The following is a 24,848-nucleotide window of genomic DNA, read 5'->3' on the forward strand; positions in this document are numbered from 1 at the left end:
GAGCGTGAGTGTATGTGTGTGTGAGTCTGAGACTGTGAGAGTGTATGTGTGAGTGTGTGTGAGAGTGAGTGTGTGTGTGAGTCTGAGAGTGTGAGCGTGAGTGTCTGAGAGTGAGTGTGTGTGTGTGAGTCTGAGAGTGTGAGAGTGAGTGTGTGTGTCTGAGAGTGCGAGCGTGAGTGTATCTGTGTGTGAGTCTGAGAGTGAGTGTGTGTGTGAGTCTGAGAGTGAGTGTGTGTGTGAGTCTGAGAGTATGAGAGTGAGTGTATGTGTGTGTGAGTCTGAGAGTGTGAGAGTGTATGTGTGTGTGAGTCTGAGAGTGTGTGAGTGAGTGCAATGTGTTGTTGTCTGAGAGTGTGAGAGTGAGTGTAATGTGTGTGTGTCTGAGAGTGTGAGAGTGAGTGTAATGTGTGTGTGTCTGAGTGTGAGATTGAGTGTATGTGTGTGTGAGTCTGAGAGTGTGAGCGTGAGTGTATCTGTGTGCGAGTGAGAGTGTGAGAGTGAGTGTGTGTGAGTCTGAGAGTGTGAGAGTGAGTGTATGTGTGTGTGAGTCTGAGAGTGTGTGTGTGAGTCTGTGAGTCTGAGAGTGTGAGAGTGAGTGTATGTGTGTGTGAGTCTGAGAGTGTGAGAGTGAGTGTATGTGTGTGTGAGTCTGAGAGTGTGAGAGTGAGTGTATGTGTGTGTGAGTCTGAGAGTGTGAGAGTGAGTGTATGTGTGTGTGAGTCTGAGAGTGTGAGGGTGAGTGTAATGTGTGTGTGTCTGAGAGTGTGAGAGTGAGTGTATGTGTGTGTGAGTCTGAGAGTGTGTGTGTGTGAGCCTGAGAGTGTGTGTGAGTCTGAGAGTGTGAGATTGTGTGTGAGTCTGAGAGTGTGTGTATGAGTCTGAGAGTGTGAGGGTGAGCGTATGTGTGTGTGAGTCTGAGAGTGTGAGCGTGAGTGTATCTGTGTGCGAGTCTGAGTGTGAGAGTGAGTGTGTGTGTGTGTGAGTCTGAGAGTGTGAGAGTGAGTGTATGTGTGTGTGAGTCTGAGAGTGTGTGTGTGAGTCTGAGAGTGAGTGTATGTGTGTGTGAGTCTGAGAGTGAGTGTATATGTGTGTGAGTCTGAGATGTGAGTGTGTGTGAGTCTGAGAGTGAGTGTATGTGTGTGTGAGTCTGAGAGTGTGTGTGTGAGTCTGAGAGTGTGAGAGTGAGTGTATGTGTGTGTGAGTCTGAGAGTGTGAGAGTGAGTGTATGTGTGTGTGAGTCTGAGAGTGAGTGTATGTGTGTGTGAGTCTGAGAGTGTGAGAGTGAGTGTATGTGTGTGTGAGTCTGAGAGTGTGTGTGTGAGTCTGAGAGTGAGTGTATGTGTGTGTGAGTCTGAGGGTGTGAGAGTGTGTGTGAGTCTGAGAGTGTGAGCGTGAGTGTATGTGTGTGTGAGTCTGAGACTGTGAGAGTGTATGTATGAGTGTGTGTGAGAGTGAGTGTGTGTGTGAGTCTGAGAGTGTGAGCGTGAGTGTCTGAGAGTGAGTGTGTGTGTGTGAGTCTGAGAGTGTGAGAGTGAGTGTGTGTGTCTGAGAGTGTGAGCGTGAGTGTATCTGTGTGTGAGTCTGAGAGTGAGTGTGTGTGTGAGTCTGAGAGTGAGTGTGTGTGTGAGTCTGAGAGTGTGAGAGTGAGTGTATGTGTGTGTGAGTCTGAGAGTGTGAGAGTGTAATGTGTGTGTGTCTGAGAGTGTGAGAGTGAGTGTAATGTGTGTGTGTCTGAGTGTGAGATTGAGTGTATGTGTGTGTGAGTCTGAGAGTGTGAGCGTGAGTGTATCTGTGTGGGAGTGAGAGTGTGAGAGTGAGTGTGTGTGAGTCTGAGAGTGTGAGAGTGAGTGTATGTGTGTGTGAGTCTGAGAGTGTGTGTGTGAGTCTGTGAGTCTGAGAGTGTGAGACTGAGTGTATGTGTGTGTGAGTCTGAGAGTGTGAGAGTGAGTGTATGTGTGTGTGAGTCTGAGAGTGTGAGAGTGAGTGTATGTGTGTGTGGGTCTGAGAGTGTGAGAGTGAGTGTATGTGTGTGTGAGTCTGAGAGTGTGAGGGTGAGTGTAATGTGTGTGTGTCTGAGAGTGTGAGAGTGAGTGTATGTGTGTGTGAGTCTGAGAGTGTGTGTGTGTGAGCCTGAGAGTGTGTGTGAGTCTGAGAGTGTGAGATTGTGTGTGAGTCTGAGAGTGTGTGTATGAGTCTGAGAGTGTGAGGGTGAGCGTATGTGTGTGTGAGTCTGAGAGTGAGCGTGAGTGTATCTGTGTGCGAGTCTGAGTGTGAGAGTGAGTGTGTGTGTGAGTCTGAGAGTGTGAGAGTGAGTGTATGTGTGTGTGAGTCTGAGAGTGTGTGTGTGAGTCTGAGAGTGAGTGTATGTGTGTGTGAGTCTGAGAGTGAGTGTATATGTGTGTGAGTCTGAGATGTGAGTGTGTGTGAGTCTGAGAGTGAGTGTATGTGTGTGTGAGTCTGAGAGTGTGTGTGTGAGTCTGAGAGTGTGAGAGTGAGTGTATGTGTGTGTGAGTCTGAGAGTGTGAGAGTGAGTGTATGTGTGTGTGAGTCTGAGAGTGAGTGTATGTGTGTGTGAGTCTGAGAGTGTGAGAGTGAGTGTATGTGTGTGTGAGTCTGAGAGTGTGAGAGTGAGTGTATATGTGTGCGAGTGTGAGGGTGTGTGTGAGTCTGAGAGTGTGAGCATGAGTGTATCTGTGTGCGAGTCTGAGTGTGAGTGAGTGTGTGTGTGAGTCTGAGAGTGTGAGAATGAGTGTATGTGTGTGTGAGTCTGAGAGTGTGTGTGTGAGTCTGAGAGTGAGTGTATGTGTGTGTGAGTCTGAGAGTGTGAGGGTGTGTGTGAGTCTGAGAGTGTGAGCGTGAGTGTATGTGTGTGTGAGTCTGAGACTGTGAGAGTGTATGTGTGAGTGTGTGTGAGAGTGAGTGTGTGTGTGAGTCTGAGAGTGTGAGCGTGAGTGTCTGAGAGTGAGTGTGTGTGTGTGAGTCTGAGAGTGTGAGAGTGAGTGTGTGTGTCTGAGAGTGCGAGCGTGAGTGTATCTGTGTGTGAGTCTGAGAGTGAGTGTGTGTGTGAGTCTGAGAGTGAGTGTGTGTGTGAGTCTGAGAGTATGAGAGTGAGTGTATGTGTGTGTGAGTCTGAGAGTGTGAGAGTGTATGTGCGTGTGAGTCTGAGAGTGTGAGAGTGAGTGCAATGTGTTGTTGTCTGAGAGTGTGAGAGTGAGTGTAATGTGTGTGTGTCTGAGAGTGTGAGAGTGAGTGTAATGTGTGTGTGTCTGAGTGTGAGATTGAGTGTATGTGTGTGTGAGTCTGAGAGTGTGAGCGTGAGTGTATCTGTGTGCGAGTGAGAGTGTGAGAGTGAGTGTGTGTGAGTCTGAGAGTGTGAGAGTGAGTGTATGTGTGTGTGAGTCTGAGAGTGTGTGTGTGAGTCTGTGAGTCTGAGAGTGTGAGAGTGAGTGTATGTGTGTGTGAGTCTGAGAGTGTGAGAGTGAGTGTATGTGTGTGTGAGTCTGAGAGTGTGAGAGTGAGTGTATGTGTGTGTGAGTCTGAGAGTGTGAGAGTGAGTGTATGTGTGTGTGAGTCTGAGAGTGTGAGGGTGAGTGTAATGTGTGTGTGTCTGAGAGTGTGAGAGTGAGTGTATGTGTGTGTGAGTCTGAGAGTGTGTGTGTGTGAGCCTGAGAGTGTGTGTGAGTCTGAGAGTGTGAGATTGTGTGTGAGTCTGAGAGTGTGTGTATGAGTCTGAGAGTGTGAGGGTGAGCGTATGTGTGTGTGAGTCTGAGAGTGTGAGCGTGAGTGTATCTGTGTGCGAGTCTGAGTGTGAGAGTGAGTGTGTGTGTGTGTGTGAGTCTGAGAGTGTGAGAGTGAGTGTATGTGTGTGTGAGTCTGAGAGTGTGTGTGTGAGTCTGAGAGTGAGTGTATGTGTGTGTGAGTCTGAGAGTGAGTGTATATGTGTGTGAGTCTGAGATGTGAGTGTGTGTGAGTCTGAGAGTGAGTGTATGTGTGTGTGAGTCTGAGAGTGTGTGTGTGAGTCTGAGAGTGTGAGAGTGAGTGTATGTGTGTGTGAGTCTGAGAGTGTGAGAGTGAGTGTATGTGTGTGTGAGTCTGAGAGTGAGTGTATGTGTGTGTGAGTCTGAGAGTGTGAGAGTGAGTGTATGTGTGTGTGAGTCTGAGAGTGTGTGTGTGAGTGTGAGAGTGAGTGTATGTGTGTGTGAGTCTGAGAGTGTGAGAGTGTGTGTGAGTCTGAGAGTGTGAGCGTGAGTGTATGTGTGTGTGAGTCTGAGACTGTGAGAGTGTATGTGTGAGTGTGTGTGAGAGTGAGTGTGTGTGTGAGTCTGAGAGTGTGAGCGTGAGTGTCTGAGAGTGAGTGTGTGTGTGTGAGTCTGAGAGTGTGAGAGTGAGTGTGTGTGTCTGAGAGTGTGAGCGTGAGTGTATCTGTGTGTGAGTCTGAGAGTGAGTGTGTGTGTGAGTCTGAGAGTGAGTGTGTGTGTGAGTCTGAGAGTGTGAGAGTGAGTGTATGTGTGTGTGAGTCTGAGAGTGTGAGAGTGTAATGTGTGTGTGTCTGAGAGTGTGAGAGTGAGTGTATGTGTGTGTGAGTCTGAGAGTGTGAGCGTGAGTGTATCTGTGTGGGAGTGAGAGTGTGAGAGTGAGTGTGTGTGAGTCTGAGAGTGTGAGAGTGAGTGTATGTGTGTGTGAGTCTGAGAGTGTGTGTGTGAGTCTGTGAGTCTGAGAGTGTGAGAGTGAGTGTATGTGTGTGTGAGTCTGAGAGTGTGAGAGTGAGTGTATGTGTGTGTGAGTCTGAGAGTGTGAGAGTGAGTGTATGTGTGTGTGGGTCTGAGAGTGTGAGAGTGAGTGTATGTGTGTGTGAGTCTGAGAGTGTGAGGGTGAGTGTAATGTGTGTGTGTCTGAGAGTGTGAGAGTGAGTGTATGTGTGTGTGAGTCTGAGAGTGTGTGTGTGTGAGCCTGAGAGTGTGTGTGAGTCTGAGAGTGTGAGATTGTGTGTGAGTCTGAGAGTGTGTGTATGAGTCTGAGAGTGTGAGGGTGAGCGTATGTGTGTGTGAGTCTGAGAGTGTGAGCGTGAGTGTATCTGTGTGCGAGTCTGAGTGTGAGAGTGAGTGTGTGTGTGAGTCTGAGAGTGTGAGAGTGAGTGTATGTGTGTGTGAGTCTGAGAGTGTGTGTGTGAGTCTGAGAGTGAGTGTATGTGTGTGTGAGTCTGAGAGTGAGTGTATATGTGTGTGAGTCTGAGATGTGAGTGTGTGTGTGAGTCTGAGAGTGAATGTATGTGTGTGTGAGTCTGAGAGTGTGTGTGTGAGTCTGAGAGTGTGAGAGTGAGTGTATGTGTGTGTGAGTCTGAGAGTGTGAGAGTGAGTGTATGTGTGTGTGAGTCTGAGAGTGAGTGTATGTGTGTGTGAGTCTGAGAGTGTGAGAGTGAGTGTATGTGTGTGTGAGTCTGAGAGTGTGAGGGTGAGTGTAATGTGTGTGTGTCTGAGAGTGTGAGAGTGAGTGTATGTGTGTGTGAGTCTGAGAGTGTGTGTGTGTGAGCCTGAGAGTGTGTGTGAATCTGAGAGTGTGAGATTGTGTGTGAGTCTGAGAGTGTGAGAGTGTGTGTATGAGTCTGAGAGTGTGAGGGTGAGCGTATGTGTGTGTGAGTCTGAGAGTGTGAGCGTGAGTGTATCTGTGTGGGAGTGAGAGTGTGAGAGTGAGTGTGTGTGAGTCTGAGAGTGTGAGAGTGAGTGTATGTGTGTGTGAGTCTGAGAGTGTGTGTGTGAGTCTGTGAGTCTGAGAGTGTGAGAGTGAGTGTATGTGTGTGTGAGTCTGAGAGTGTGAGAGTGAGTGTATCTGTGTGCGAGTCTGAGTGTGAGAGTGAGTGTGTGTGTGTGTGAGTCTGAGAGTGTGAGAGTGAGTGTATGTGTGTGTGAGTCTGAGAGTGTGTGTGTGAGTCTGAGAGTGAGTGTATGTGTGTGTGAGTCTGAGAGTGAGTGTATATGTGTGTGAGTCTGAGATGTGAGTGTGTGTGAGTCTGAGAGTGAGTGTATGTGTGTGTGAGTCTGAGAGTGTGTGTGTGAGTCTGAGAGTGTGAGAGTGAGTGTATGTGTGTGTGAGTCTGAGAGTGTGAGAGTGAGTGTATGTGTGTGTGAGAGTGAGTGTGTGTGTGAGTCTGAGAGTGTGAGAGTGAGTGTACGTGTGTGTGAGTCTGAGAGTGTGTATGAGAGTGAGTGCATGTGTGTGTGAGTCTGAGAGTGTGAGAGTGTGTGTGAGTCTGAGAGTGTGAGCGTGAGTGTATGTGTGTGTGAGTCTGAGACTGTGAGAGTGTATGTGTGAGTGTGTGTGAGAGTGAGTGTGTGTGTGAGTCTGAGAGTGTGAGCGTGAGTGTCTGAGAGTGAGTGTGTGTGTGTGAGTCTGAGAGTGTGAGAGTGAGTGTGTGTGTCTGAGAGTGTGAGCGTGAGTGTATCTGTGTGTGAGTCTGAGAGTGAGTGTGTGTGTGAGTCTGAGAGTGAGTGTGTGTGTGAGTCTGAGAGTGTGAGAGTGAGTGTATGTGTGTGTGAGTCTGAGAGTGTGAGAGTGTAATGTGTGTGTGTCTGAGAGTGTGAGAGTGAGTGTATGTGTGTGTGAGTCTGAGAGTGTGAGCGTGAGTGTATCTGTGTGGGAGTGAGAGTGTGAGAGTGAGTGTGTGTGAGTCTGAGAGTGTGAGAGTGAGTGTATGTGTGTGTGAGTCTGAGAGTGTGTGTGTGAGTCTGTGAGTCTGAGAGTGTGAGAGTGAGTGTATGTGTGTGTGAGTCTGAGAGTGTGAGAGTGAGTGTATGTGTGTGTGAGTCTGAGAGTGTGAGAGTGAGTGTATGTGTGTGTGGGTCTGAGAGTGTGAGAGTGAGTGTATGTGTGTGTGAGTCTGAGAGTGTGAGGGTGAGTGTAATGTGTGTGTCTGAGAGTGTGAGAGTGAGTGTATGTGTGTGTGAGTCTGAGAGTGTGTGTGTGTGAGCCTGAGAGTGTGTGTGAGTCTGAGAGTGTGAGATTGTGTGTGAGTCTGAGAGTGTGTGTATGAGTCTGAGAGTGTGAGGGTGAGCGTATGTGTGTGTGAGTCTGAGAGTGTGAGCGTGAGTGTATCTGTGTGCGAGTCTGAGTGTGAGAGTGAGTGTGTGTGTGAGTCTGAGAGTGTGAGAGTGAGTGTATGTGTGTGTGAGTCTGAGAGTGTGTGTGTGAGTCTGAGAGTGAGTGTATGTGTGTGTGAGTCTGAGAGTGAGTGTATATGTGTGTGAGTCTGAGATGTGAGTGTGTGTGTGAGTCTGAGAGTGAGTGTATGTGTGTGTGAGTCTGAGAGTGTGTGTGTGAGTCTGAGAGTGTGAGAGTGAGTGTATGTGTGTGTGAGTCTGAGAGTGTGAGAGTGAGTGTATGTGTGTGTGAGTCTGAGAGTGAGTGTATGTGTGTGTGAGTCTGAGAGTGTGAGAGTGAGTGTATGTGTGTGTGAGTCTGAGAGTGTGAGGGTGAGTGTAATGTGTGTGTGTCTGAGAGTGTGAGAGTGAGTGTATGTGTGTGTGAGTCTGAGAGTGTGTGTGTGTGAGCCTGAGAGTGTGTGTGAATCTGAGAGTGTGAGATTGTGTGTGAGTCTGAGAGTGTGAGAGTGTGTGTATGAGTCTGAGAGTGTGAGGGTGAGCGTATGTGTGTGTGAGTCTGAGAGTGTGAGCGTGAGTGTATCTGTGTGCGAGTCTGAGTGTGAGAGTGAGTGTGTGTGTGAGTCTGAGAGTGTGAGAATGAGTGTATGTGTGTGTGAGTCTGAGAGTGTGTGTGTGAGTCTGAGAGTGAGTGTATGTGTGTGTGAGTCTGAGAGTGAGTGTATATGTGTGTGAGTCTGAGATGTGAGTGTGTGTGTGAGTCTGAGAGTGAGTGTATGTGTGTGTGAGTCTGAGAGTGTGAGAGTGAGTGTGTGTGTGAGTCTGAGAGTGTGAGCGTGAGTGTGTGTGTCTGAGAGTGTGAGAGTAAGTGTGTGTGTGAGTGTGTGTGTGTGAGTCTGAGAGTGTGAGAGTGAGTGTATGTGTGTGCGAGTCTTTGTTACCTAGAGTGTTATACAGGTAGGAACAACAGGTTCCACACTGCCCACCAGGGATTATTTGTCTGTCGTGCATATATGGAATTCTGCCCACCCATGCACCTCCCCACCGAACACCGAGCTATGCCGCGATTGGTTGACGATGTCAGGGAGGGTGGGGGGGAAGGGTAAACATTCCCACTCATCCAACTGCCCCCCCCTGAACGCCGCGCTGTCCAACCAAGTTCCTACCTGCCCACTCCGAAGGAACGTGCTAAGGGCACCACGGGGTGTGCAGCCCCTCCCCACCCAGCCCCACCCCTCCCACCCCCCACCCAGCCCCTCTCCACCTTCCCCACTCAGCCCCTCCCCACCCTCCCCTCCAAGCCCCACCATCCGACCCAGGCCCTCCCTCCCTACCCAGCTCCTCCCTGCACGACGGACGGACAAAATAATCCCCTGTGGGCTGGTGTACCAGGAGGTTACTACCAGTATAATGGAAGTGCCTAATGTTATTTGTCTCATCAGGCTTTCAGAGATCTCACTTTATAATCTATTCAAATTAACTCTTCCGTAAAAACCTTGACCTCCGTGTTGAAAACATCGCTTTAACTTTATCATATTTGTTGATGCCATAGTCAACGTAACAACCAATAAAAACAACCACAGGACATGATTGATGAACTTTACAAAGAAGGCTGCGAAATTGATCAAGACACATGCACAAAACAAGTCACGCACAACAAGTTTATGAAAATAAAATAAATTGTTTGAGGGGCAAATGGAAACCCAAAATACAAATTAGAAGAGAGGTCGGGCAAGAAGATGCTGCAACTTTCGAATGTATTTTCTGAAAATTTGATTTAACAATAAACACATAAACATAGAGAAAGGATTAACCATCTTAGATTTGCTGACGACAATAAAAAAAACTATTAACATTATAATATAACTTAATAAAGTTGGGCTCAAGATGAATAGCAAAAAAAAGCCATGAATGAAAGTTTGTTAAATGAACGAAAAACGTTTGGAGGGACACAGCTGGAACACACAGGAGACTGTGTAAATCTAGGCCAGTTACTCAAGGTGGATCGGGATCAACGTTAAAAGCAGGATAATAGGGCTCTGGGGTAATTAAATTTGATTATAAAATGCAACATATTCATGTTCCTGAATAAACGTTTTGAAACCGGTGCATATTACCCATGATACAAAATGGGTCAGAAACATCATCACTGACAAGGAGTATGAAAAACAGCTGAAGATTGTGCAAAGAAGCATGGAGATATGCGTGCATAGAATTGTATGTGGACCCGGGAACAAAGACAAACTGAAGACATCGCTAGAAGTGCGATAGCCGATAGATGAGACTGGTGATGGGATGACAACCAAAGCGAGGAACATGCCCAAGAGTACAACCACCATGGAAACGAAGTGATATAATCGTTTATGGATTTTAGTGCAAGACCATGAGAGATGGTGACAAAATGTCGAGGCCTTCATCCAGCAGTGGATAGACAATTGGTGATGATGGTGAGTGCTGCGTGTTCACTTAGCACGATCCCAAATACTAATTATCTACAAGGAGCCAAACACAAGAAACATTTATTTAATGTGAGATGCATATTAATTTTACCAATAAAATGTAACAACCAGCCAAGCAGAAGGCAGTAGATGGAGCCAGCCTGGCGCTGTCCACTGCCTTCTCAACCAAGAGTTGGCAGAGCAGCTGCTTGCTGTGTGGTCGTTTACAACGCTATAGCCACCAGTGTTTTACATTGGTGAGGAGTGAACGGTCCATGACACTGTTGCCTAAAGACCCTCCGGCAATAGCAATGACATTTATATAGACGCAGGTGCAAGCCCATTCAGATATCGTCTCCTGTGTGATGGACATGTGGAGTAAGTTATGAGACAATTCCTGTTACTAATTTCAACAGATAAAACCATAAGCACCGGATTGAAACCCAAGAAAGCATGCATCATTAAATTTATCACAACAAAACAAACATATAACGCACAAGACAAGCAATTAGAGCAGAATCAAAGAGCAAGGTATTGCGTGTGTTCAGGTGCGAGTGTGGCCCATCGAGCGCAGGCGGGGGGGTCATCTCTAGACAGGCACCAAAGCAGCGACTCATCAAGCACTGCCGACTATTACACTCACAACACACGCACACAGTCTTCTGAGTAATAACCAATGATTACAATTCATTAAATGTTATTAAACTTGATGGAAATATTTGCATTTAAATGGTGATTATATGCCTCAGCTACTCAAAACATTCAAAGAGCGCCCATAGTGGCAGCTGTCCCTGAGCGGCCTGCAAGTAGGAATGCCTGCCAGGAGGGGCGATAATACAGTGAGGGAAAAAAGTATTTGATCCCCTGCTGATTTTGTACGTTTGCCCACTGACAAAGAAATGATCAGTCTATAATTTTAATGGTAGGTTTATTTGAACAGTGAGAGACAGAATAACAACAAAAATCCAGAAAAACGCATGTCAAAAATGTTATAAATTGATTTGCCTTTTAATGAGGGAAATAAGTATTTGACCCCCGCTCAATCAGAAAGATTTCTGGCTCCCAGGTGTCTTTTATACAGGTAACGAGCTGAGATTAGGAGCACACTCTTAAAGGGAGTGCTCCTAATCTCAGCTTCTTACCTGTATAAAAGACACCTGTTCACAGAAGCAATCAATCAATCAGATTCCAAACTCTCCACCATGGCCAAGACCAAAGAGCTCTCCAAGGATGTCAGGGACAAGATTGTAGACCTACACAAGGCTGGAATGGGCTACAAGACCATCGCCAAGCAGCTTGGTGAGAAGGTGACAACAGTTGGTGCGATTATTCGCAAATGGAAGAAACACAAAAGAACTGTCAATCTCCCCTGGCCTGGGGCTCCATGCAAGATCTCACCTCGTGGAGTTGCAATGATCATGAGAACGGTGAGGAATCAGCCCAGAACTACACGGGAGGATCTTGTCAATGATCTCAAGGCAGCTGGGACCATAGTCACCAAGAAAACAGTTGGTAACACACTATGCCGTGAAGGACTGAAATCCTGCAGCACCCGCAAGGTCCCCCTGCTCAAGAAAGCACATAAACATGCCCGTCTGAAGTTTGCCAATGAACATCTGAATGATTCAGAGGATAACTGGGTGAAAGTGTTGTGGTCAGATGAGACCAAAATGGAGCTCTTTGGCATCAACTAAACTCGCCGTGTTTGGAGGAGGAGGAATGCTGCCTATGACCCCAAGAACACCATCCCCACCGTCAAACATGGAGGTGGAAACATTATGCTTTGGGGGAGTTTTTCTGCTAAGGGGACAAGACAACTTCACCGCATCAAAGGGACGATGGACGGGGCCATGTACCGTCAAATCTTGGGTGAGAACCTCCTTCCCTCAGCCAGGGCATTGAAAATGGGTCGTGGATGGGTATTCCAGCATGACAATGACCCAAAACACACGGCCAAGGCAACAAAGGAGTGGCTCAAGAAGAAGCACATTAAGGTCCTGGAGTGGCCTAGCCAGTCTCCAGACCTTAATCCCATAGAATATCTGTGGAGGGAGCTGAAGGTTCGAGTTTCCAAACGTCAGCCTCGAAACCATAATGACTTGGAGAAGATCTGCAAAGAGGAGTGGGACAAAATCCCTCCTGAGATGTGTGAAAACCTGGTGGCCAACTACAAGAAACGTCTGACCTCTGTGATTGCCAACAAGGGTTTTTGCCACCAAGTACTAAGTCATGTTTTGCAGAGGGGTCAAATACTTATTTCCCTCATTAAAATTCAAATCAATTTGTAATGCGAGCAAGGAAAGAGGGGGCGGAGTCTGGGTCACGTGAGGAGAAGGAGGAGTCAGGGTCACGTGAGAGAGAGGATTTAGGGGGAGAACCGGAAGCGATCTGGGAGTTGAGAAGGAGTGGAAACATGAGGAGGCCACACTGGGCAGTGGCGAGAGGGTGGCGCCATTTGCCACGTGGTGGGAGGCCACGGTACCGTCGGCCAGCGGTGTACGTGGGGCACAGCAGAGCTAGTGGGATAGAGTTAGTGGAGTATAGCTAGCGGAGGAGAGCTAGTGGAGTGTGGGAAGCTAGCCGGGCGTGAAGAGCTAGCAGAGTGTGCGGGGCACACAGAGCAGCGGTGTGGCTGCAGAGCGGAGCAGCGGTGTGGCTGCAGACGGAGCAGCGGTGTAGCTGCGGAGCGGAGCAGCGGTGTGGCTGCAGGGTGCACGGTGGAAGAGGTGCGGGTCTGAGTGAGGATGCCGCAGGGGCGAGAGAGACAAGAACCCGAATAAAGGACAACGGAGACCTAAACTGTCTGAAGAGTCCTTTATTACAAATTTATAACATTTTTGACATACGTTTTTCTGGATTTTGTTGTTGTTATTCTGTTTCTCACTGTTCAAATAAACCTACCATTAAAATTATAGACTGATCATTTCTTTGTCAGTGGGCAAACGTACAAAATCAGCAGGGGATCAAATATTTTTTCCCTCACTGTAGCTCCTCGCAATCCCTGTTGAGTCATTTGTGCGTAATGTTTTCTAAGACGTGACTCGTTACTCTCCTCCATCGGCGGCTTTAAGCTATTGAGAAACGTCACGCCCCCACAGCATGTTGAATGTTCTACTGTAATGTCAAAATAACTAAAATATGAACTCCAACTGATGCACTACAGAATTTTCATATCCGCAGGTCGTACGTTTCAGGAAAAATACACAAGGGGTGAAGTTTATTTAGAGAAGGTGTCCCTGGACAAGAGGAATTAAACTTTTAAATTGTAAATGAAAGCAGGAAAATATCATCCAATATTTTTGGAGAGCTCATTCCAGCCTGCATCCGATTCAGAAGTTCCCACACACATTAATAAGACCAAAGCAATGATGTCAACTAGATAGCATCCTTCCGATGTGGCGATTGCACCTACACTGGTAACACCTTGACGTGTTGCATGGCTCTGATTCTAACACAGTGCTATGTTCATGTAAAATGAAAATGTTGTGAGCTCAGTGAAGATTGAGGGTTGCTGACGAACCGGTTGGTACTTGCGCTGCACCCTGAGCACGTCCAGGGGGCTGAGGCCGCTCCTCTGGCCAATGGGAGCTTTAGCTGCTGTTGTGGGGGTGATCGTCTCACTCATGTGGTCCGAGGATGAGGCGTACCTAGAGACGAGATCAGCGTGTTACACACTGGACTTGAGTGACAGGTTACCACTCTAAGTCTTTTACCGGTTACTTTAAATATGTCTAATCAATTACTTCCTCAGATCAGATGGTGACCAATTGAGGTGAAGTGTACGGCAGTGCCAAACAAGAGTCTGCCGAGTTTGAATCTGCCACATGTACACCAATGTACCCTGGGACACAGCTCTATTACCCATGCCACCACCATTCAAACACTCAATTGCTTCCTGCCATAGAGAGAGGTCTACAGTATATATTTGCGTCCATGATTTCATGTCTTCAGGGTTGGTACTCATGTAGCTATCGTGTTTTCAGCTACTCAATAATGTGCATGCACTATAAAATAGACACGACCTCAAACAGTGAAACAGCAATGAATGGCATCAGGGCTGGTTTGTTTTGAATGTTGTCTACCCCTATGAAACCATGAAGCATGGCAATAAACAGGCATCCTTTCTGTTGCTTGGTGGTTCTCTAGTTTAGCATGCAAATGGGAACAGCTATTTCACAATAAAATTGGGCCGACCCCAGCTCTAAGGGGTAAAACCGTCTGAAAACTGAGACATAGGAAAGCTTTCTCTCCCCAGCATGAAGAAGAATCTTCCACAGTGATCTGTGCCGAGCGTTACAGCTCTCTGTGACGAGGGAAACCATGCACACCGAGCGGTGTTCTCTGTGATGAGAGAGACCGTGCACACCGAGCGGTGTTCTCTGTGGTGAGGGAGACCGTGCACACCGAGCGGTGTTCTCTGTGACGAGGGAGACCGTGCACACCGAGCGGTGTTCTCTATGATGAGAGAGACCGTGCACACCGAGCGGTGTTCTCTATGATGAGGGAGACCGTGCACACCGAGCGGTGTTCTCTGTGATGAGGGAGACCGTGCACACCAAGCGTTGCTCTCTGTGACGAGGGAGACCGTGCACACCGAGCGGTGTTCTCTATGATGAGGGAGACCGTGCACACCGAGCGGTGTTCTCTATGATGAGGGAGACCGTGCACACCGAGCGGTATTCTCTATGATGAGAGAGACCGTGCACACCTAGCGGTGTTCTTTATGATGAGGGAGACCGTGCACACCGAGCGGTGTTCTCTATGATGAGGGAGACCGTGCACACCGAGCGGTGTTCTCTATGATGAGGGAGACCGTGCACACCGAGCGGTGTTCTGCAGACTGAAGGAGCGCCGCGCTCATTTCTCAGTCTCGTGACGTGACTCTCACAGCGGAGACATCGATGGTGATGAGACCTGTACAAATCTCAGAGTCAAAATAGAATTTAGAAGTGTTGTACTAACATATATAAATATTTTATTATTTTATGCTGGTTAATGTTTGGTGCGTTAATTTGTTTTCATAAAATGTTGTTTCCTTGCAGCTTAGGCGATGCAATTCCTACTCTGTACTTAACGTGTAAACATTCTGATGAACAGTCCGTGGGCTATTTTAAATCAATACACATGATGACTTCCAGACAAGGGTCTGTTTCATCACCAGCACCACAAACATGAACTACATCATGTTCTGGGGTTCATCATCTCAAAGGCCTCCAGACAAATGTTGAGCAGGTAACCATGCGCAGGTTTTACTTTTTGAGACTCATAAGTTAGTTCCGTCACCCAAAGTGCGTTTTGTGTGATTTCTCTAAACGTTGAGTCTATTTACATGCGTGGCCTCGAGACAGATGCCGGTATGTTTATTATTTTATCATCCACAATCCTCCAAGAGAGCGCATGATGCCTGTGTGTAACAACGGGCGAAGCGCTGACATGAGTGAAGGCCACAGCCTGTGGAGGCCCACCTGCCGTAGTGCATGATGGAGAGGTAGTCGTAGGGCAGATCTTCTCCAGAGCCACTGCAATCCAGCCGTTTGAACTGCCCAGGCTCAACTGTAAGGAGGCACGCACAAGTAGCTCTCATGATTAGAAAACACTGCCTTAATGCAGGCATCTTAACAGTACTTTTAAACCTGTTAACGGTTCTACCAAGAGCACAGATTGTTGTGGTAGTGTTTGTGTCACGTAATTGTGAATCTTGCATTGCGCTATTTAGATGACACTGAATTATCTCCAGCTCAACCGTGTGGAGCAGAGCTTATATCCACTGCTGGCTCTGGGTCAGTGGGGGAAATTCCACATTTCTATGGTGGAGACCGATAAAGCAACGACCGTGGACTTCCCACGAAGTGGTACTCGTTACTGATTCTAACGAGGTGATGGGCCGAGCGGGAATCTGCTGGAGAGTCGCCGTGTGGAGCGAGCGTCATGGGTGCGGTGCCGCTTGGCCACATGTGAACGCGCGACTGCACACGCAGTCTGCAGCACAGCCTTGCGGCCGCGTAGTCACGAGCTCCGGTTACCAGTGGAGCTACCGCCACCTCCAAGAGATCACGAGTTAGCTCGACACGCTGACGATCAACAGACAATACAAGACACATATACAGAGGGAGCTGTGATCATAGAAACCAGCCAAGCAACGAGGCCCGTTTAGAGAAGCACCATTGTCTCGTCACTGACTGTGCTTGCATTGCGAAACTCAGAACCCACTACTCGCCCACACAGCTGTGGAGTTCCTATTAGCACTTATATACCCCGTGCTGTTCCTTACACGTACAGAATAGGTACAGGATGTGTTATAGGGAAATGGTAACAGTACTTCCCGGCAACCTTTACACACGAGCACAGCAGAACCTCCTGTGCACAGCGGTGTGCAGCTGAGAAGCGGCAAGAGCAGAGGAGGCCTTTGCAGCTTCAACCCTGTGGCACGGCAGGGGGCGCTGCACGAGCGACGCTAGCACCATGCAGCAGTTGAGCTCACATGTGAGATCCTCGTTAAACTGACGATACACTGCACGTCAGTTTGAGGTAGTGATAGTTATGAATAGCACGCTACCCTGTGTACCTTAATAACTCTCGTGGCACCACTCACGTTCTTTGATGTTGTCCTCGTGGACCTTGATGTGCTGGTCGCGGTCACTGCGGCAATGCTCGTGGTGGAAGCCGAGCGCGTGCATGAGCTCGTGCAGAACCGTGCCCCTGTCCACCTTCCCGGGCTCCAGGGACACGGACTGAGCCCCTCCTTTCTTGCCCAGGAACGACCAGCTCCTGGGGAGGACAAATCCCATCCACGTTCACGATGACCACCATGGCTTTCGTGACGTGTGCATGATGAGTCTGCATCGTGACCTTCAAAGTAAAGTATTGTGACCATCGTGGCTGAGTGAAGGGATTGTAATATGTACGTGAACTTATTTTGCACCATACTTAGCCAGCCGTGATAATCGCAGGTGCGGGTTAAACTTCAACTTCTGTACTCCGTATGTACTCCGGAGTGCACTCTGTGAGGTCCACTCAGTCTGTAATACTCCCTTGGCTTTCTGGGCTTCATCGTGCCGTGATCAATATGCATTGTGCTCAACAGAAGACAATGCCTTCATGAGATTCGTCCTGCACTGAGCAAATCAATGCTGCACTGCAAGATTTATAAAACAGCCATCGTCATGGCTGTGATTACTGTGCAGCTGCACACGTAAATTACTCTATACCTGGTTTATCAGATACATCATGCATGTGAACACAGGTATTGTGGCACATTAACTGTGCGTATTGAAACTATTACATTAAAATACAGTAAACCAGGCAAGAGCCAATTCTATTTGCAAGTGAAATCTCAGAAGCTGTAATTGCAGGAAAACCTCCCCTGTTCCATTCTGTCCACGGTATGAATCCTCTTATCCTTTGGGCTCCTCCCTGTAATTACGAATTTGCACTTAAATTGGCGAATTTCCATTTTGGAGAATGAAAATATTAGCTGCACAATCATATGTCATATGCAGATCAGGTGGGAAAGTGCATTGTACTACTGTGTAGATCAGAGGTCACATGAAGCGATCTCAGAGGTAGTTCTGTGATATCCACTTTTGTGGGCCATTCTCTAATGCGAAGAGTTGTGCTCCTCTGCAAGAAATCCAAAGGGATACTTTATCTCATGATGCCGAGAGAAAAAATGGGATTAAATTCGCAGAAAAACTTGGATATCAAAAAAGAATGGCAGATATTCTGATGGAATATTTTCTATTGCCATGCCCAGCTCTCTCTTTCTCTCCCCACACGCTCATCCCACGCACTCTCCCCACGCTCCCCTCTCTCCCCACGCCCCTTGCTGTGCCAACCCTGCTGCTCTCTCCACACAACGATTTCTCTCCACGCCGCTCACTGCTGCTCACCCGTCCAGGGCCTGGAAGTTGATGTAGTCCTCCTGGTTGTCTTTCCGGATGAGCCGGATGCAGGTTTGCTCTGCGAACTCATTGACTGCTTGCTGGATGTTCTCCTTGTCATTGGTGTCTGAAGATAATAATCACGTGACATTACAATCACATTACAGCCCACGGCGCCTGTATTATAATCACACGGCACTCGTATTAGAATCGCACTATGCCTCTATTAGAATCCCACTGTGCCTGTATTAGAATCCCGCTATACCAGTATTAGAATTGCACTGTGCTCATATTAGAATCACACTGTGCTCATATTAGAATCACACTGTACTCATATTAGAATCACACTGTGGTCGTTTTAGAATTGTTCTAGAATCGTGCACTTTCATTTGGTTGTGGAGTGGAGCAGGGAATGAGGGAAGGGCTCTTTGCAGACGATGATGGAGATGATGGGAATGGATGATGTTGCTTAATGATGACAGATGATGTTGTTAATGGGTATGATGACAATTAATGATCCTGCCTGTGCACTAGATGATGGTGATGATGGTGATGGAAGTTAATATTCGTAAACGAAATGGGGATGATGATGTCTGGAAATGGATGATGGTGATTGTGGAGAAAGCAGCAGGGTCAAGAGAGTAGGAGGGGCGTGGGGAAAGTGCGCGGGGTGTGGGGAAAGTGGACGGGGTGTGGGGGGAGAGAGAGAGTGGAGCATGGCAATATAATGGGGTGATGACGACAATGATGGATGAGGCTTAGTATACAGTAATTATGATGATGTCATTTGTAGCAGCAGCGGCACGGAGAGATGTGACGAGGTAGTCACCGAGAGAAGCACAAGGAAAGACACAATGAGAGATGGCAAGATACGAACAGAAACACAGAGACATGGCGAGACGAAGAGAGACATGAAGAGGTAGGGAGAAAGACTTAAAGATAGAAGCATTGAGGTAGAGACAGGTAGACAGGGATGCAGAGATACTGCCACATGGACCGATGCATATGGAGAGCTAAGAGAGAGAGAGTCTGAGATACAGAAAGACACCGAGAGAGATGCTGAGAGACTAGGAGACAGAGGTAAAAAAAAGAGACTTTTTACTTTTAAACAACTTTTATTGCCGCCAGCAGCAACAGCACTGGAGGCGATTCTGATACGAAATACAAAGTCACTAGCAAACAAATAACAAACGCTATAAGTCCACGCGCTGTGGCGCTAAATGCACCGCGCACAACACGAAAGAAAAGTCACGCGGTGGTGGTCATCGCGCACACCATGGCGGCGAGCGCTTCAGAAGGTGAACACGAGGGTGCCGTCCACACTGGTACAGAGGGCTTTTCCGGCTCCCCAGCGTTCCAAAAAGATGTGCACATCACCGACATGTGTGTGGTATGCGTGTTCCAGCCGGAGCCGCAGAGAAGAGGAGAGGCAGAGAGAGACACGGAGAGATGGAGAGGGCTCTATGTGGCGAGCCACGAGTGAGTGATGTGTGGATGGCCTGTGTAGAGCCAGCAGTGCCAGCTCAAGCAGCTCCAGACCGGGGCTCTCACAACAGAGACCCAACCTGAAGCCACGGCTGCCGGCTGTGTGTGGTGCACTCACCGAAACCAATGCAGACGTCGTAGAGAACGTAGACTTTGCCATCTCGGTGCTTGACCCAGTCATGGCTTCCATCTAGAAAATCATAAGTGGAGCCTAAACAATCAGGAATCATGCAAGACGATCCGACTTTTTTGTGTAAAAATATATAGATTGGTCAATTGCTTCCCCATTGAAAACATCTCACAATCACACCCAGTGATAACACTGATCTCAGAGCAATACAAAGCTTATCAGGGACACGGGTTCAATTCCTCTTCATGGCCAACATCAAGTGTCGATTATATCTATCAGTGCTGTTTGTTACTGGTCACTTGACGTTTTGGGCCTTTGGGCCTGTAGTCAGCTAAACGTATAAACAAGTTTACAGGGGCTGTTAAAGGATTGCGCTACTTGGCAATGCACAATGGCCTAATTTGTTGGGATTGTTTCGTTCGTATCACTAATTATTACGTGTTTATCTACTGGACCACTGTTATTAGCTTGCTGTGGTAATTATTATTGGAGTAAACACATTTTACTTGCTTCCAATGTTTCCGACTCGGCACTTCTGGTGTCAAACGTTGCGTCTCTGCCGCCATGGCAAAGAACGAACAGAAATCCTTGCAGAGAGCCGACTGTTTGGAGTGACGACGCTGAGTGAGGGTCTCGTGGCTCAGAGAGAAAGACACCTAACTGCTCTACTGAAGCCTTTTAGGGGCTTTGTCCCACTACCTACCGCTCATTTTCATGGATAAGCTGGAATCGCCATTGAGATGAATGGGGGATGCATGTAAAACCTCTAAGCTGTCAACGCAAGCAGATTATTCAAATAACCAGACGAGAGGCCCATTGAGAGCATCAGGGAGATCTGGTCGTGGATGCAAATTCTGCAATTCAAAATAGCGCGGAAGATGTGGAATAATTAAGACCGATAAGTTACCACAACAGAACAATGTGGGCAGTGAGATGCATTGCCCAGTGTGAGGCATCAACAGAGCTGAGAGTAAACCCACGAACACAAACACGGTGAGGGCGGATGTAGTGAAGCTCTGACTTTCACATGGCCCAACCAGTGGCTCATGAGAATTGAGCGAGAGGGGACGACTGGTGGGCGTGCGAGCGACGCGGTATCGCTCCGCGTGCGAGCAGCGCTTGGGCTCGAAAACACTATGAGACGTAAACGTTCGTTCATCGTCAAAGTCACCACAGCAGCGTCGCTCAAGTCTCGTATTTACATTTCGATCATCACAGTGGTGGCAAAGCGTTGGTATTGAGTGGTTCTCGAAAAACAATATTTATTTCTGTAAAAAACTATGTTATTTTAGATTTTTATAAGATTTTGAATGTGTATTTCATATTTTTATGAGTCCAGCCACATACTCAAGTATAGATCCGTGGCACACCACGTTGGTGTGAATGTTTTTGAATGGATTATAGCGACAACCCTCCGTGGTGCACCGCGGATTACAGGATGTGCAGTATGGTCACACCATATCAACGTGGATAACTGGAGTTCTGCTTTACCACCATTACTGACAGTAATGCCTGGCACGATGCACGAGCCATTGGCATACAGGTGCACAGGCCTGATCCATCCATTGGTGTCAGGTCCGGGTTCAGAGGTAACGGCCAGTCATTGACAGCACTTCACCGTAGCCTGCGCCGTTCACGTTGCCTACAGTGATTCAACTTCATGCAGAACGGGAACGCGTCAAGTTTTTATTTGTTCATTTGCACTCCGTGCAGATGTCAAAACTATTTAAACTTCACATGAAATCACACCACCATGTAAATAAACTTTCCATGGAGTTTAGCACTGTTAGTTTTAACTAGGTTGTATCACGCTTGTAAAGTGACTCACTCTGCTGGTCGCGATGGAACGCGTGCTTGAGCTCACGAAGCACCACGCCCTTGTCCACCTTGTTGGGCTCCAGGGCGATGGACCGAGCTCCTGCTTCTGCACTGGCGCCTGGCAGTGAGGAGTCCCTGTTGGGAAACCGCGTGTTTCACAGCGACGTCACTCATTGGCACCTCACAACACCGGGCACGTTTTACAGAGGCCACGTGTTATAGAGCACCACACTCTTGCACCAGTGACAAGGATCACTCTGTGTGGGGACAGTTATTTTAGTGTGTTTCAGTTGTGGGTATTTTTTTAACATTTTCCCATTAATAATTTCTCTCTATAGCAAGGGGTCGGAATCAACCTTGCAGAGATAAATGCAAAAGTAATTTACATTTTATTAGAAAGTCGTGTTGCTGTTAGGCACTTACCCTAGAAAATCCAGGAAAACTGATTCAAGGGTTGTTTAAAACTAGATGATATAATCCAGCCATAGGAAAGCCTTCACGGCCAATGCGATGTCACATTTCCTGCACACGCATCCTGATAACTTTATTATATGTGACTTCATGACATTGCTCAAAAGCTAACATTCATTGTCATCATCCATGATCAGTCAACTGCTGGATGAAGGCCTCTCCAAGTTAATTCAAGTTTCTGCCATCTCTCCCTCACCTGTGATGTCAACAATGCACGGAGCACCTGCACACGCGGTGAATTCACCGCTCCATCTCTGTGGCGGGGTCCCTCTCCTGTGTTCCCTCCCTTGGCTGCCGCTCGTTGTTATTTTTGACCATCAGCCGACATCCCTTCGACGACGCGATCTGCCCAAGTCCACTCACTTTTCTTGACTGGTGCTCTACCCCCTCAGAAAGGATTCCCTTCTCTCTGGGTCTCCTTCGCCTGAGATTTAAGAGTGACCTTTCACTTGGCTATCTGTGGCCAATGCACGGAATGCAGGATACCGGATTGGGCAGTGAGCTGCACACTCGACTGTCCGGCCCATTCCCCCAACACCGCCTCATTGCTGCCTGCTTTGTATGTCCGTGATGGTGGAGACATTTCAGACTGACGACGACTCTGGTCTCCTTGCTGTCGTGAAACGTCTCACGTGTCACAAGAGAAGGCTCGCGTGTCACATGAGAAGGCTTGCGTGTCACATGAGAAGGCTCGCGTGTCACATGAGAAGGCTCGCGTGTCACAAGAGAAGGCTCGCGTGTCACATGAGAAGGCTCGCGTGTCACATGAGAAGGCTCGCGTGTCACATGAGAAGGCTCGCGTGTCACATGAGAAGGCTCGCGTGTCACAAGAGAAGGCTCGCGTGTCACATGAGAAGGCTCGCGTGTCACAAGAGAAGGCTCGCGTGTCACATGAGAAGGCTCGCGTGTCACATGAGAAGGCTCACGTGTGACATGAGAAGGCTCGCGTGTCACATGAGAAGGCTCGTGTGTCACATGAGAAGGCTCGCGTGTCACATCAGAAGGCTCGTGTGCTCCATCCGTGCTGCGATGAGTAAGTACGGTGGAGAGTTTAGTGCAGTGGGGATGGCGAGGGCATGGTATCGTCATGCTGTCTGTGGTGCTACAGTGCTTACTGTGGTGAAATCTGTGGTGGTCTGAGTTGCTAGCTGTGGTGCAATCTGTGGTGCTGTCTGTGATGCTGTGGTGCCAACTGTGCTGCTGTCTGTGGTGTTATCTGGGCTGCTATCCAGCACACTGTGCTCCAAGCATTGACAAGTGCTCATGACGACAAGGGCTTAGGGCTACAGTCGTGGGAGCAAAGGCAACGTAGCAGCATGGGGAGGCCCTGGCTGCTATAGAGGAATTGTGGAAGTGAGACCAAGGCTCTGGGTGCTGTGAGAGCCCTGTGTGAGCTGCCTGTGCCAGGGCCACGTGGAACAAGACTCGCATAACGCCCGTGAGGCGGAGACGCACCTGCCCAATGCTCTGAAGTAAAAGTAGTCCTCCTGGGGGTCTTTGGGAATCAGTCTGATGCACGTTTTCTCCGTCAGCTCGTCACTGGCCTGCTGAATGGCTTCTCTGTCACTGGCATCTGAAAGGTGAATGTTTTGCACACAGTGACGGCGAGCGTGAGTTGCTTTACCTTTTCAAGAAATCGAGACACACAAACCCATTGGCAATACACGAACGCACTATTCACCACTCTGCTGAGTCATCGTCAAAATTTATCGTGATGAAATCCATTTAATATATTTGATCCTCTAAGCCAGGGGTGGGGAACGTCCGACCCATGGGCCGTATAAGGCCCGCAAAATGATTTGATCTGTTCCAGCCATCACATTAGGGGTGAGTTAATTAAATATTTGACCAAATATAACAGGCAAATTTTTAAGTTGATAATGTTGTATGGCCCGCGAATTATGTTATAAATATCCAAATGGCCCTTGGCAAAGAAAAAGGTTCCCCACCCCTGCTCTAAGCATTCGAATCTTCAAAAATGAGAAAGGAAACAGAAGACTGAAACCAGTCAAGACGCATTGAGTAAGAGGAGCATAAAAAGAGACAGATGCGAGACTGAAGATTGAACACAGAAGTTTGTAAAATGATTACCGAAATAATGAGAAAATAAATCAGAGAACCCAACACAAACATGAGTGTACAAATCATCCAAGCAATGGGAGCACAAAAGCAGACAAAAGGAGGTTGTGGGAAATTCACAAATGGAAGATGATGCAACCATAACTCGTGTTAGAGACTGAATCTTAAAAATAAGAGGAGGAATGTTTTCAAAATCTCTTTAGTAAAAATATATATAGACCAGGAATCTGATCATCTCAGAAGAAGATAAGGAAGTTCCAGATGTTACACTGGAAGAAGTTAACTTTGCCCTCCACAAAAGGGTAATAGGGAAAGCTCTTGGACCAGATGATCTAACTGTGGCCATCATGAAATACGCGGAACTTAACTGCTTCAACAAAAATAGCGGACATGTTCACAAAAGGTTTGCACAGAAATAACATAACACAATTTTGTAATGGTGCATCATTGAAACCGACTTGAAGATGTATAGGCCGACAACCATTAGCATCTGATTGCACATTCATAAATGGTTCACAAAAAACATTGACCACATACATACTATTAACCAGATATGGAAAACACCAATAAATTCCAATTACCACTGTGCTTCCCCTAAGTAGACTATGAAAAAGCAGTCGACTTTGTAGTAATGAATGCAGTCATCCAATATCTCCCAAACCAGTCTCAAAACACACTTGAATAAACGTTTTCTTTAAATAGCGAATATATAAAGATATAAACTCCACACTATCCCAGCATGAAACACACTTTTCTAACAATAACCTTGAGGAGATTAGATTATGACACTTTACACTTGATTTCCCAATGTTAAACAATTTCCTTTTACTCTTGTACTGTCCAATATAAGAGTAAGTCAGCTCTTCCTTGGGGAAGAGGCTTGCAATCGCAATGGGCTCCCAGCTGCTTGCTTTGCTGAGCTGCTTTCCTCCTCCTCACCCTCTATCATTTGGGTTCACATTCGACATCTGCTTTCCCTTGCATCATAGGCTCACTGACATGGCTAATGTAGATCATGAACCACCTGTTCTCGGGTAATGTCCCACAATATAAACCCCGCGAAGCGTCTCCCCAGCTGGACGGTGCCCGCTGCGCGCTCACTGAAGGCGATGGAGACGTTGTAGGGGATGTACACCTTGCCACTCTGCTCGGGCCACAGTTTGATTTCTTCTGCGGGATCTCCCATAATGTCTCCAGTCTTCTCAAACTCCTTTTCACCTATAAAAACAACACAGTATTTACAATTAAACTTACACGTTACAATGCCACATTGGTGACATTACCAAACGTTTTGCGCACAGGACCCATCACAATTAGACCACTGGAAATGAGGCACAATCGGCCTGGACGGCGCTTTTCTTGGCACCATCACCGCAGCCCGTGTGACACTGCAGCTCCAATACCGCGTGAAGTTACTGACAATGTGTGGTGCAATCACACATTAACGATGTAA

At 47.6% G+C, this 24,848-nt stretch overlaps 2 protein-coding genes across 2 annotated transcripts in view; both read right to left on the reverse strand.

Moving 5' to 3' along the window:
* Positions 1-24,848, reverse strand: part of LOC133359101 (uncharacterized) — a 600,431-nt gene that overhangs the window by 390,606 nt on the left and 184,977 nt on the right. The gene's annotated exons all lie outside the window — the stretch shown is intronic.
* The window catches only part of LOC133359139 (embryonic protein UVS.2-like), a 73,622-nt gene that overhangs the window by 33,672 nt on the left and 15,102 nt on the right, over positions 1-24,848 (reverse strand). Inside the window, exons 4-11 of the mRNA XM_061577537.1 lie at positions 24,497-24,613; positions 22,772-22,889; positions 20,856-20,980; positions 19,016-19,087; positions 17,422-17,539; positions 16,125-16,300; positions 14,998-15,085; positions 13,053-13,179 (exon numbers count right to left, since the gene is read on the reverse strand). Coding sequence (XP_061433521.1) covers positions 13,053-13,179; positions 14,998-15,085; positions 16,125-16,300; positions 17,422-17,539; positions 19,016-19,087; positions 20,856-20,980; positions 22,772-22,889; positions 24,497-24,613 — 941 coding nt within the window. The remainder of the gene's footprint in view (positions 1-13,052; positions 13,180-14,997; positions 15,086-16,124; positions 16,301-17,421; positions 17,540-19,015; positions 19,088-20,855; positions 20,981-22,771; positions 22,890-24,496; positions 24,614-24,848) is intronic.

Source organism: Lethenteron reissneri, chromosome 64 (genome assembly GCF_015708825.2).
Source record: "Lethenteron reissneri isolate LAM-NWPU_2019-01 chromosome 64, ASM1570882v1, whole genome shotgun sequence".
Classification (NCBI taxonomy): domain Eukaryota; kingdom Metazoa; phylum Chordata; class Hyperoartia; order Petromyzontiformes; family Petromyzontidae; genus Lethenteron; species Lethenteron reissneri.